The sequence below is a fragment of the Tachysurus vachellii genome, chromosome 15, assembly GCF_030014155.1.
Source record: "Tachysurus vachellii isolate PV-2020 chromosome 15, HZAU_Pvac_v1, whole genome shotgun sequence".
NCBI lineage: Eukaryota > Metazoa > Chordata > Actinopteri > Siluriformes > Bagridae > Tachysurus > Tachysurus vachellii.
Window position 1 is genome coordinate 3,318,064 of NC_083474.1, and position 14,041 is coordinate 3,332,104.

The window sequence follows — 14,041 nt, forward strand, 5'->3', positions numbered from 1 at the left end:
CAGTTAATAAGCAGAAAAAAAAATGCGAGAAAACAAATTTCAAAAACGCTGTCGAGAACACGTTGGAAAACAAGCTCCCTAAATTGTTATTATGGTTTTTATTTTTCTGTGCTCATTTTTAATCTAGCCACAAGGGTCGCAAGCCAGTGATTTCTGTGCCGGTCCCAAGCCCAGATAAGTAGATAGGTTTGCGTCAGGAGTGGGAAACTGCGTAAAACGTGTTAAATTTAAACATGCAAATCGTCAGTGTGAATTCCATTCCGGATCAGTCGAACACTGTAAACCTACTGGGTGCGGCGGAATTTGGGTGCAACGGAATTTGGGCTACTGTTGGTCGAGGAAGGAGAGGAGGGAGAAGGATTCGTAGGCAGATAGAGAAGAGGAAAGGCAGGAGTATAGATCTGAGAATAGGGACAACGTTGGTACAATGGCAGAGAAATGTATAGAGCTGGCAGACATGATGGAGAGAAGGAAGGTAGATATACTGTGTGTGTAGGAGACCAGGTGGAAGGGGAGCAAAGCAAGTAGTATATGATGGGGATACAAACTGTTTTATTATGGTGTGGGTAGGAAAAGAAATGGGGTAGAAGTGATCCTGAAAGATGAGTTTGTAAAAAGTAAAAAGAGGTGAAAAGAGACTGGGTCAGACTGGGTCATCAGTTTAAAGTTAGAAATTGAAGGGGTGATGTTGAATATCATCAGCGATTATGCTCCACAAGTAGGTTGTGAGTTAAAAGAGAAGGAGAGATTCTGGAGTGAGTTAAATGAGGTGACGGAGAGTATTCCCAGATGGGAGAGAGTAGTGATTGGAGTAGTGCAGACTCCAACGGGCATGTTGGTGAGGGGAACAGAGGTGATAAAGTGGTGATGGGCAGGTTTAGTGTTAAGGTAAGGAACCTAGAAGGACACATGATGGTGAACTTTGCTAAGCGTATAGAAATTGCTGTAGTTAACACATATTTCCAGAAGAAAGAGGAACATAGAGTTACATATAAGAGTGGAGGTAGGAGTACGACAGGCAGACAGCATCAGATGGTGATGTGCAGGATGTCTCTGGTGGTCAGGAAGAGGAAAGATTGAAAAGAAGATCAAGTGGTGGACGTTGAAAAAGGAAGAATGCCGTAAGGAAGAGCTGCGGATGACTGGGAAACTACAGCAGAAGTGATCAGGGAGACAGGTATGAGGGTGCTAGGTGTGTCATCTGAAGGGGAAAGTAGATAAGGAAACATGGTGGTGGAACGAGGAAGTACAGGACAGCACTCAGAAGGATGAGGCTGTTTGTGTGTGTGTGTGTGTGTGTGTGTGTGTGTGTGTGCGCATTTGTGTGTATATCTAACAGTATGGCCCTGAGTGTTTATTTCCTCTTACAATTACAGTTTTCTAATTTATTTTTATAGCGACACTTAAACATTCTGCCGAAAAATGTTAGCTCGTGTCCTCTTAGGTTTTAGCAGCTCAAACTATTCTTTATTATATTTATGTTTGTTTTTTTTTTTTTTTTGGTGTGTGTTTTTGTGTTGGTCAATAGGTGAAAGATGGTCAGAAGAAGCTGCACTGCCTCATTGTGGATTTAGAGAAAGCGTATGACAGGGTGCAGAGAGAGGAGCTATGGTACTGTATGAGGATGTCAGGAGGGGCAGAGAAGCATGTCAGAGTAGTTCAGGATATGTATGAGAGGAGTATGACAGCAGATGTGCTGTAGGTCAGACAGAGGAGTTCAAGGTGGAGGTGGGTCTCCATCAAGGATCGGATTTGAGTCCACTCGTGTTTGATATGGTGATGGATAAATTGACAGAGGAATTCAGACAGGAATCAACATGGACAGTGATGTTTGTGGATGACATTGTGATCTGTAGTGAGAGTAGAGAGCAGGTGGAGGAACACCTGGAAAGGTGGAGGTCTGCTTTGGAAAGCAGAGGAATAAAAGTCAGAATACAAATGTATGAACAAGAGGGAGGGAAGTAGAACAGTGCGGTTACAGGGGCTGAGGTCAAGAAGGTGCAGGAGTTTAAGTATTTGCTGTCAACAATCCAGTGTGATGGGGAGTGTGAAAAAGAGGTGAAGAGGCAAGTGCAAGTAGGTTGGCGTGGGTGGAGAAAATCGTCAGGAACATTGCATGACAGAAGAGTGTCAGCAAGAATCAAAGAAAACGTGTACAAGACAGTAGTGACAGCAGCTCTGCTGTATGGGTTAGAGACTGTAGCAGTGAGGAAAAGACATGAGGCAGAGATGGAGGTAGTAGAGTTGAGGATGTTGAGGTTCTCTTTACGAGTGGTGAGAATGGACAGGATTAGGAACGATCACATCAGAGGGACGGCCCAGGTTGTCTGTTTTGGGGACAAGGACAGAGAGGCTAGATTGAGATGGTTTGGACATGTACAGAGGAGGGAGTTGGTTAAATTGGTAGAAGGATGTTGGAGATGGAGCTGCCAGGTACAGTAAGAGGTCAAGGGGAAGTTCAAAGAGGAGCTATATGGATGTGTTGAATGAGGACATGGAGGTAATTGGTGCGAGAGTAGAAGATGGAGTTAGGTGGGAACAGATCATTCGCTGTGGGGACCCCTAACGGGAAAAGCCAAAAGTAGAAGATGATTTTTTGTGCTCATTTTTAAAACTTAAACTTGAAAACACACATGACTGAAAAAGTTCGGAAAAAAAATATCAGAAAAAAATCTTTTTCTGATATTTTTTTTAATCTGTAATTGAAAAATAATTCGAAAATTTTCTATACTATATTTTAATAAGAAAAATTGCATAGCTAGAATGATGTGACAAGATCTAGCAGCACCATCTAAGCAACGACAAAAACAAAACACTGACACTAGAGACGACCCCTTTCTTAAGTGTTAAATGAACATCTCCTTATCCTAAAGAAAACATTCCCCCATTCAACACCTTCTGACCAATCACAATCCAGATTTTTTTATTTCTCCCACCTGACTCAGGTATCACCGTTGTCACAGCATTCTGTTTCCTTTTCCTCTGCTCTTTCTGCTTATTTTTCTTCTTCTTCTTTTTCTTCTTTTTCTCATCCTGTGGAAAATTTTGTTTCAATTTGAAATGTATAAAAAGCTAATCACAGTGTTTCAGTACTGTATATAGCTACAAAACAAATCATGCTAACTAGTTCCCACTAGATTTTTCATGTTGTTAACCATGTTAGCTCAGTTTACCAGACTTTTTACTGAAGTTTATTTACAAAAACATATAAAAGCAACAACAAAAAAGTTGTTACCATTCTTTTAACCAGGTAGAGCTAGCTTTTATGCTTTGCTAGCCAGGTTCATGTTAGGTGAAGCAGATTTTAGCTAGCTTATAATTTTAACATCATTCCAACTGATATCTGCATCATTGCTAGCACATTGCTATGTGGTAATCTTATGTTTTATAGAGTAAGAATCCTTAGCATAGCTACCACAGTGTGAAAGACCCGTTCAAAAGTTATATGGTAAGTTTGACTCACGTCACTGCTGTCTGACGAAGAGCTGGAGGAAGATGATGATGATGAGCTCGATCTCTGTGAAAAGTCCCCGAAAAGAAATGAGGTTATGATAATATGACATAACAACCCTTCATTGTTACACCATAGTGCTATTGATTTCTGGATTCCGATTGGTTGGGGGGTGTTAGTTTTCTGAAAGCAGGCTGGTTTATATTAATGCACTCGTTCTAACTCTGTTTTTACAGAGTTAATTACAGTTAATTACTGTTTCCATAGTAACAGCTCGACTTTCTAACTGCTGACGCTCCACTGATAATAAACAACATAATAAAGATTTAGCGAAGGAGTCTCCAGTTTCAGTGTATATAAATATAAATGGATAAAATTTTTTGATGTTTTTAGTAAATAATAAATCACCTTGCTCTTCTTTTTCCTCAGTTTCTTCTTCTTCTTCTTCCTCGCCCTCGAATCCTCATCGTCATCGCTCTCCTCTGAGGTGGATGCAGAGCTGTCACATGACCACGGCTCGTCCTGAAAAAAAAACAACAACAAATCTCTAGCAAGTAACAGAAACGAATCCTAGTCCAAGACTGTGTAGCTTTTTCTCTAAACATTTGGATAATAAACCAGTTCCAGTATTACTCCTAACAACAAAATTGCAAACATTTTTAACTCTTACAATTTACATCTGTTCATCTTAACAAATTTATGTATAAAATATTTTTTTTGTTACTGAAAGAATGTTATAATAAATGTTAGAGCTGATACACACATGCAGTTTGCGCTTGATAGCACTTGATAGCTACATTAGACATGCACAACTAATAATAATCATCATCATCATCATCATCATCATCACCATCTACATTAAATTAAATACAAATTTAATATCTTCAAATTTATTGTCTGCTACATGGGTGAAAATTATATTATTATTATTATTATTATTATTAGTAGTAGTAGTAGTAGTAGTAGTAGTAGTTGTAGTAGTAGTAGTAGTAGTAGCAGCCTTTTTATTAATTGTTAATAATTGTATTAATATTTTTATTATATTTAATATTCATGAAATGTTGCATAAAGTTATTTATTAATAAAATGTTTATCCATCTTAGGGAATAATATTCTATATTGAGCCTGCTAGAAATATTTGACTTGAACAAACTTATATATATATTTTTTTTATATAAAATATTACTTTTATGTATATTTATATAAGAACTAGAAATTCTAAATCAGAACATTATTTATTATTCATTATTTGAAATCAAACCTTTCCATGTTGTGTCATTGGGATTAAAGGACTGCGTCCTGGGTCTTCAGACACACCCACTAACGGAGGAGAAGCTCCACCCAGTTCCTCTCCCTCACCGTGTAAAGACCATGCAGCTACAATTAATAAAGTAATAAGTTTTAATAAGAGTAATTAGATAATAAATAATCAGAGCACTTTGATTTTATTTAAACCAGTTGACCTGTGATGTAAATAAGAGCAACAATAATATTACGATGAAGTCCAACATGAAGTGAGTGTGTTATAGAGGTACAATCAATATTTACACAAGGTGTTAGCTAAAGATAAGTAAACACACAGGATACAACCTTAATGAGATTTGTTACATAAAACATAAAATAAAAAAATCTGACCCAAATTTTACATAATACTCAAAATTAAAATTTTACCCAAAATTTACATAATACTGCTTTTGTACTATTTCCATAAAAATGGAATAGTACAAACAACAGCACATAATGCTATGAAATAAAAAACAATAATAAAATCATGCATTGAATGCATATACAATGCACATATAAAAACATTTAAAAACAATAATATGTATAAATATTTTGCAGTATTTGGTTATTCTTTTCTTCATTTTGAAAATTGTAAGTCTGAGGGTGTAAATCTGAGAGTGTTGTTGTGAGAGTATAGATGTGAGTGTGTAGAGATGTGAGAATGTTCAGATGTGAAAGTGTAGATGTGAGAGTGTTTAGATGTGAGAATGTAGATGTGAGTGTGTAGAGATGTGAGAGAATAGATGTGAGAGTGTAGATGTAAGAGTGTAGATGTGAGATTGCATAGTTGTGAGAGTGTGTTTAGATGTGAGAGTGTTTAGATGTGAGAGTGTAGATGTGAGTGTGTAGAGATGTGAGAGAATAGATGTGAGAGTGTAGATGTAAGAGTGTAGATGTGAGATTGCATAGTTGTGAGAGTGTGTTTAGATGTGAGAGTGTAGATGTGAGAATGTTTAGATATGAAAGTGTAGATGTGAGAGTGAGAGTGTTTACATGTGAGAGTGTAGATGTGAGTGTGTATAGATGTGAGAGTGTATAAATGTAAGAGTGTATAGATGTGAGAGAATAGATGTAAGAGTGTAGATGTGAGAGTGTGTATATGTGAGAGTGTAGATGTGAGAATGTTGATGTGAGATTCTATAGTTGTGAGAGTGTATAGTTGTGAGAGTGTATAGTTGTGAGAATCTATAGTTGTGAGAGTGTAGATGAGAGGTCGTGAGTGTAGAGCTTGTAGTTGTCTCTTACCTGGAAGCCGCTCAGACTCCATCAGTTCTGTCAGCTCTCTCCTTCGTCCTTCTCTCAGATCAAAAGCATCTAAAATAAACACACTGAGAGGATAAAAGTCTAATTTCTGACTCTATCAACAGGGCGGAGCTTCAACACATGGCTGGGCGGAGCTTCAACACACACTTTTTCAACACACACACCAACACAAACAAAAAGTTTCACCTTTTTAAACAACACATTACACTTTCATAAACTCTAGAAACTGATAGAAATATATAATTTTTTTTACATTCTATTTATATAATTCATTTTTAAATGTAGTTATTTTGTTTGTGAGTTTAATTTATTTACTTGGTGCTATTTCATTCTCCATATTTATGTATTTATTTATTTATTTATTTATTACTAATTAATTCATCATTAGTGTCAGTCTTTTTGAACATGAACTAATTTTTCTGTTCAGCCATTTCACGCTGAGCACAGCTCTGTGAGTGCCTGCATTTCAGCTGAAACATCACGCTATAAAAATAAGGGTGCGTTGTGATGATGAGTGCAGTTAGGAGAAAGAGAGAGAGAGAGAGAGAGAGAGAGAGAGAGAGAGAGAGAGAGAGAGAGAGAGACAGTAGAAAGCAGGTCAAGCTGTGAAGAAATGTCCAGATCAGCAGTAGAATTGTAAAATGCATGTAACAGCATCTGCTTAGAAAGAAACACACACACACACACACACACAAACACACACACACCTACTGTATAAACACAACTGATAAACACACTGCATGAAGTGTTTAATACTAATACAGTACTTATGTAGCTGATTCAGGGATAAAACTCAGACAGAGAGAGAGAGAGAGAGAGAGAGAGAATAAGAGAGAGAATGAAAGAGAAAGAGAGAGAGAGAAATAAGAGAGAAAGAGCGATAAGAAAGAGAGAGAGAGAAAGAAAGAGAGAGAGAGAGAGAGAGAGAGAGAGAGAGAGAGAGAGAATTGTATTTGAAAAGCCTTTTATTACATTATTCCAAGATAAACACAATTTTACAAAGTCAATCCACTGCAACACAAAATATACACTGATCACATTTGCTGCTAAATAAGCTCCTGATAATAACACGAGTCAAAAACTTTTTCACAAAACCTTTTTTTTTTCCATCCAGAACCAAGCGCAGGGCTTCATTATTCCACCATCTCATCTCGATCGGGACACGATCCTCCACAGAACTGTAAAAACAAAACTCAATTAGCACTCTCGCCTTAACAAAGGCTGAAAATAGTACAGTGACGTCTTGCCCCAGTCTCATTTGTTCTACTCACATGGCTTCTATAAAGATCTCCATTCATAACATCTACATGTGCTTTAATTCTTTTTACCAGAAGCCAGATGCCCCAAGTGCCTGTTCATGATCAGCTCAAATTAATGTCTTTAAGTTATCAACAGAGAGAAAAACACTCAGCATTTTATATCAGACATTTCAGACCCACGCATTTTATATCAGACACGCGGCCAGAAAACCATCTGTTTGTTTATACTGATTGAAAACTTCCCATAAGACGATTTCCGTTCTGCTGGAGGTTAAACACATCACGGCAGGATGTATCGACTTTTTTTTTCGAAGTCAACATTTTTTTATTACAAATCATGACACAAGCTCTATACAAAGTTTTAACTTAGAGTGAAAAGAAATCTAACCACAAAGATTTGCGTCAGATTGTCCATGTATTCACTTTTCAGCAGCTGAGCAGCAGCTGATTAACTTAATTATGTCTGTATAATGAAGGGGTGTGAGGATGTACTGTGGCATTGATTCAGAAACTGTTTCATTAACTGATTCGTTAATCTTTATCACTAACCGCATTGATGTTGAAATGCTGTATTAGTTTTAAAATAAAATCATTTACATTATTAATTAATTCATTTCCTTATCAGTTCACTAGCTGGTATCAGTGAGATTCCAAAAAAATAACTAGTAGCAAATTTACCTGATTCTTTGATTCGATGATTCTTTCTATAATTGATTCATTAATTGATTTATTGATTGATTCATATATTGATTATATATTGGTGAGAAGGATCATTTTTTCCATAGATTTACAATTTAAATGACAAAGTGATATAACCATTTGTGATATATGAACTCCAAAGTGTGCAAACTGTGTGTGTTTAAACTACATTTTTATTTTATTTCATTTGTTTTGACATAAATAATTCTAAATAAAATACTGAGCATTTGTTAGTCTATTGTTTTGATTATAAGAACAGTTTTTGTGTGTATTTTAATAACTGTTAATTATATTTTAATTCATTATACAACTAACTCATTAATCTGTGTGCATGTGTGTGTGTGTGTGTTTGGGGGTGCTGGGGGTGGGGATGGTGGCTGACAGCAGGCATGCCGCAGGCTATTAGCCATGACACCATAGGAACAGCTTCTGAAAACAACATCAGGACAGCTGGTCCAAACAAGCTTCACGCTGAGGAAAATGGTGTGTGTGTGTGTGTGTGTGTGTACTGTATGTGTAGTATTTGTGTAGTGTCTGTGTCTTCAGGAGTTTCTTACATACAATGCATCTATGTTCAGCATGTATAGTTATTAACTTTTTTTTTGAATACCAGGTCCAAAGCCACATCCCCCTGAGGGCAGGAAATAGTAATTGTATCAAATGAAATGTAACATTAATTCCCTTTGCTTCATGATGGACAAGAAAAAAACGTGCATTATCTTAGATAATTCTGAGTTAAAATAATCTGGGAAAATGTTATATAATGACATAATCTGAGATAATATGGTGATATGAGATAAGATAGTCTGAGGTGATGTTACAATAAAGAGATAATCTGAGATAATGTTGTGATATGAGATGAAATTGTCTAAGATAATGTTATGATAATGAGATAATCTGAGATACGATAGTCAGAGATGATGCTATAATACGATAATGAGATGAGAATGAGTCTGAAAAAGAGTGGTGATGATAAATCTTATATGAGATCGTTATGATAATCTGAGATAAGATAGTTATGATTATGAGATGATGTAATTATTAAAGAATATTTTAGGGTTTAACAACACATCCAAAATGTGTTCAGATTTCTAGAAAGATCGTGTGTGTTTTTTTTCTCTTATGAGTTTCTGTTTCTATTAACTTGTTTCACAGCGACTCTACTTTTGTCCAAACAATCAGCTTTGAGTTTACATCACATTCTAAAATGAGTCAAGATGAAGCTCAATAATCACTATGTTTATACCACACGCATCCCGTACACTCCACACCTACAGTTTATTTTACCGCAAGCATCTGAGCGTTCCATCTGCTGCGTCTCATCCGCCTGCGAGGCAACAATTACACGATATCGATTTCACTGCAACTGCGTTCTCACAGGAAAACACGGAGAAACAGAATAGCAAATTATTTACAGATTAACGAGAGCCTCCTGAAACTACACCAAACCTCCTGGTGAGATACCTGGTGTATTTATCGCCTCTATCAGCATGGAACATATTCACAAGGATCGAAATATTGAAATGCAATTTGGTTATATTTCCGTTCACCTTTTATAGAGTTTTGTGGGGATGAGGCTAAATAGAAATAAAGCGATCAAGCTTAAATTAACATACAGAAAGGATAAAGTACAAAGATCATTCTGGAACTTTTTAACTCTATCTATAATATTACAGTAGATGCAACAACATTGCTAACATGAAAATCCTAGCATGCAGAAATGGCAAAAGTGCAATATATTTACCACAAATTCATTGGATGAGACAACAGTATTATTCAAAACAAAGTCTACTGAAAGACAAAGTTTCCGCTAACAGAAACAACTACAGAATATACAGAACACTATACTGTATGACTGAAAAGAACAAAACTGAAACTATATAAAACAGGAGACAAAACCAGAAGACAAAGACAGCACACCAAACAACAGGTATAAATAGGGAGGGTAATTAGCAAGTCAGGAGAAACATGTGTGCGGGGGCGGGGCGATAAGGATGGGGTGGGGCAAAAATGTCCAAAGCATCATGACAGACACGGACAATGACTAAGGTAGGCACAAAATACAGACAAAAGCACATGGGACAAGACATAAACAAACTCCTGCTTGAACGCCCCCTAGTGTTATCTCAGGGAATTGTCCAAGCCATCATGACAGAAACGGGACAATGATTAGAGCTGACAAAATGAAAATCAAAACACATGACTCAAAAAATACAAACAAATAGATAGAAAAATACCCTGCCACATCGCCCACTAGTGTTCTGGCGAGGTGATGTACAAGCAGTCCATAGAGGTTTTGACTCTGTAGCAAGAGGTCAAGAAAAAACCACTGGCTTATTCGTAAATATTGCGCGTATAGCACAATTTGAAATTATTTTTTATGTCGTTTTTTTTTGAGCTGACAGTGTAAACAGTCCCAAAAGTAAGAAGTCACATAATATCGTTTCTCATTTGAATGATGTTAGTTAGCACAGCTGTAGGGATTACATTACAGCATGAGTCTATCTCTATCTCTATCAAGCAGAGATGTGTTAATTGGTGAAGGTGTTCTTTCTTTCTTCTTCTTCTTCTTTTTTGTTTTTGTTTGTAACAATCATACACAAGTGCGATCGTATATTTTTTCTTCAATAAACCTGAACATTCCCCAAAGTCTTAAAACAAATTGAACTCTAGAAATCTAGCAAGAGTTCTATTTACAGTAATAGATATTATTGGTTGTATTTTATCTTATTTATTTTGTTGTATTCATTTCTTTGATGACAAATGTTCCAGAGATGCCAATCAACCTACCATGCATGTCTTTGGACTGGGGGAGGAAACCGGAGTACCCGGAGGAAACCCCCGAGGCACGGGGAGAAGATTGATGTTAATCTACAGAATTTTATTAGTTTTTTTGCATATATTATATTAGAATGAGATTGTATAAGTACCTAAATAAAATAAAAAAACTAAATAAAATATATTTAAATATATACAAAATATATTTATAGATTTATGTTCTGTAGCTTTTGAACCATTATAGATGTACAGCTCTACATTCAATTTGCCAGCACTGTGTGATTCTCCTTATATCTTCCATTGCTTCCTTCCCATTTCATCACACCAACATTCCTTCTTTCCCCCAGCAGTGGGCACTGGTGATGCACGGCTACACAGGGGAAGAGCACGGCGCATGGTAAGACGCCACGTGCCCGTTACAGATGACCTTGATAAAGCCAAGTGTGAAAGAGAAGCAGGCTGCAGGAGCCTGCGAGAGCAATGCGGCAACCGTACAAGCTATTGATTCAGGAGAGAGAGAGAGAGAAAGAGAGAGAGAGAGAGTTGTAGTCGTAGCATTACCACACCCCGAGACTGCATTTGTTAGATTGTGCTTGTGACACGTTCCTGTGTGCCCTGTTCATTTCGCTCTCTCATTTCTATCTATCTATCTATCTATCTATCTATCTATCTATCTATCTATCTATCTATCTATCTATCTATCTATCTTTATTTATGTATACTGTGTCTAACCAAAAACCGAGACTATTTTTGACTTCAAATCTTTTACCATGTCGTTAGTAACGAATTAGTACCTCGTTACTAACGACATGGTAAATGATTTGAAGACAAAATAGTCTCTGTTTTTGGTTATTGCAAACTTATTTTCACTAATATGAAATTATGTTAATAATGAAGTTGCAGTAACATGCTACGTGATGCTGTAATTAGTTAGCAAGACAGGTTGGTACATCAAAACAATAAGATGGTACGAACATGTAATTACATTTTGTCACGGGTTGGAGGTGGATGCAAATGCAGATGATTATAAAGTAGAAGAACAAAAAGAAACAAACACTGGGAAGGAACTCAAAAAAAAAAAAAACTAGGACAATCAAGGGCTAGGTTAATACTAGGCTTGGGAAGCTTAAATATGTAAACACGAGGTATAAAAGTAACTGTAATCTAACACACTCAGGAATAAATACTAGCATATAGCATCAAATGCTCCAACTAATTATGGATGCAGCAGAACAGGCGGTGTGAGAGCAGGATGTGGCAGAGCACAGCATCCTCCTCAAGTTTAACCAACTCCTGCTTGAGATGCTCAGCAACTAGGCCAAGTAGGAAAGATGGGTTGAGGAGAGGGCACGAGCCCAAAACAGACAGAATGATCTCTCAGTCAAACCCCTCATGTCCTACTCAGAAGATCACCTGCTGAAGATATCACTCTGAAGATATCACTGCTGAAGATATCACCCCTGGAACCTCAGAGGATGTCGGTCTACCCCCTTTGCTCCATGGACGATGTTGTTCTGCCCTGTTGCTTTGCAAAGGATGTGGGCCTGCCCGTGTACCCGGTGGAGGATAAAGCTATGCCCCCTTGTTCAGTGGAGGATAACGCTCTGCCCCCTTGCTCAGTGTCGCTATGCCCTCCTGAATGGCTGATCCCCCCCCATCCCCATTCTGCTCTGCCTTGGATGCCTTGTTCAGCTTTCCTGCTTGGCAAAGGATGTCTCTGTGCCTCCACTCTTTGGTCTCGCCGTGGACACCACACTACTAGCAGCTACGGGCCCTCTAAAGTTTGGGAACATCAAGAATCATGCCTTAAGAGGTCGTGAGGGTCAGGCAATATCAGGGCCAGCAGAGATAATCCCTCCCCTACCAGTCCACCAGAGGGCATTCTCTCTCATTTTTTGAATGTCTTTTCTTGTCTGCTTCATTTCCTCTTTTGATTATTAGTCCTATTAGTCAGCCTATTTAAGTTCTGTGTTTTCCCTTTTATGTTGTCTCTCACACCTCTACGCTTGACGTAGTGTGATATCAAAGTATTACATAAAGAAAAAAAGATGTTTTGTGGTGTTAACTTTAGAACTGGCTTCAGCTAGAGTGAAATATATTCAGACTCTTTAGTTTTTTTAACCATCTGCCTTGTTATTGTTGTTGTTATTTTTTTAGTGGCCAACGAATGCAAATTAAAGAACTACTTATACATTTTATGAAGAGTAAACTTCTCTGTCCTGAAGATGTTCAAGTGCAGCTTGACCTCTGACACTGGAGACTTCTTCCATGAACCTTGCAGTATGAAAAATGTTTATTATTAAAAGAGCATCTGTTGCACATGTACAGACTTGTAAATATAGCTTCATGAAGACTTTTTAATGAATTTTTTTTCACAAGCACAAACACACAAAAAGGGTTAAAAAATTTCAATGGTCTATAAGGAAATCAGCTTTTTTGCACATGCTAATAATGTTTGCCTCATGTTTCAATCATAAGACTATTAGACATTTCTATGATACTAAAATGCAATAGGGGGCACGGTGGCTTAGTGGTTAGCACGTTCGCCTCACACCTCCAGGGTTGGGGGTTCGATTCCCGCCTCTGCCTTGTGTGTGTGGAGTTTGCATGTTCTCCCCGTGCCTCGGGGGTTTCCTCCGGGTACTCCGGTTTCCTCCCCCGGTCCAAAGACATGCATGGTAGGTTGATTGGCATCTCTGGAAAATTGTCTGTAGTGTGTGTGAGTGCGTGAGTGAATGAGAGTGTGTGTGTGCCCTGCGATGGGTTGACACTCCGTCCAGGGTGTATCCTGCCTTGATGCCCGATGACGCCTGAGATAGGCACAGGCTCCCTGTGACCTGAGGTAGCTCAGATAAGTGGTAGAAAATGAGTGAGTGAGTGAGTAAAATGCAATAATACACACTGCGTTATAGCTCTTATTTCTCTTATAGAAAATGCATCAACACATTCTGCTCAATCAGAATTCAGAAAGATTCTGTTTTTCTCTTAAAGGTGCATTTTTCATGCTACATATTTCTCATTGCAGATTAGTGTTAACGTCACGATCTGTCACACAGCTCACTTTGTAAATGTCCTATTTACTTTTTTCTCCCTCTGCATTGCCTCATTCGTATTCCTCGTGTGAAACTCAGGATGGCGTATGGTCCAGTTCTCTGCTTACAGATTAGGGCTAGAATTGGACTGTCAATGCTAATCAACAATCATTTGCAGTCTAGTGTTTTTCTTAATGTGCCCCTTCACCTTGCTACAAAAGCAGCTGTTAGCGAAGAAACGTGAGCTGAACTGTAACTAGCATAGCGAGCGAACG

The 14,041-nt window shown here is 37.7% G+C and overlaps 2 protein-coding genes across 8 annotated transcripts in view; one reads left to right on the plus strand and one right to left on the minus strand.

The window, feature by feature from the left end:
* The window catches only part of LOC132858253 (transcriptional regulator ATRX homolog), a 16,645-nt gene extending 10,540 nt beyond the window's left edge, over window positions 1-6,105 (minus strand). For all 7 annotated transcript variants that reach the window (XM_060888508.1, XM_060888503.1, XM_060888509.1 and 4 more), the window contains exons 1-5: window positions 5,981-6,105; window positions 4,713-4,828; window positions 3,860-3,973; window positions 3,464-3,517; window positions 2,937-3,033 (exon numbers count right to left, since the gene is read on the minus strand). In XM_060888508.1, coding sequence (XP_060744491.1) covers window positions 2,937-3,033; window positions 3,464-3,517; window positions 3,860-3,973; window positions 4,713-4,828; window positions 5,981-6,002 — 403 coding nt within the window. In that variant the 5' untranslated portion in view covers window positions 6,003-6,105. The remainder of the gene's footprint in view (window positions 1-2,936; window positions 3,034-3,463; window positions 3,518-3,859; window positions 3,974-4,712; window positions 4,829-5,980) is intronic.
* LOC132857816 (eukaryotic translation initiation factor 4 gamma 1-like) overlaps window positions 1-14,041 on the plus strand; it is a 796,411-nt gene that overhangs the window by 317,510 nt on the left and 464,860 nt on the right. The window lies entirely within an intron of this gene.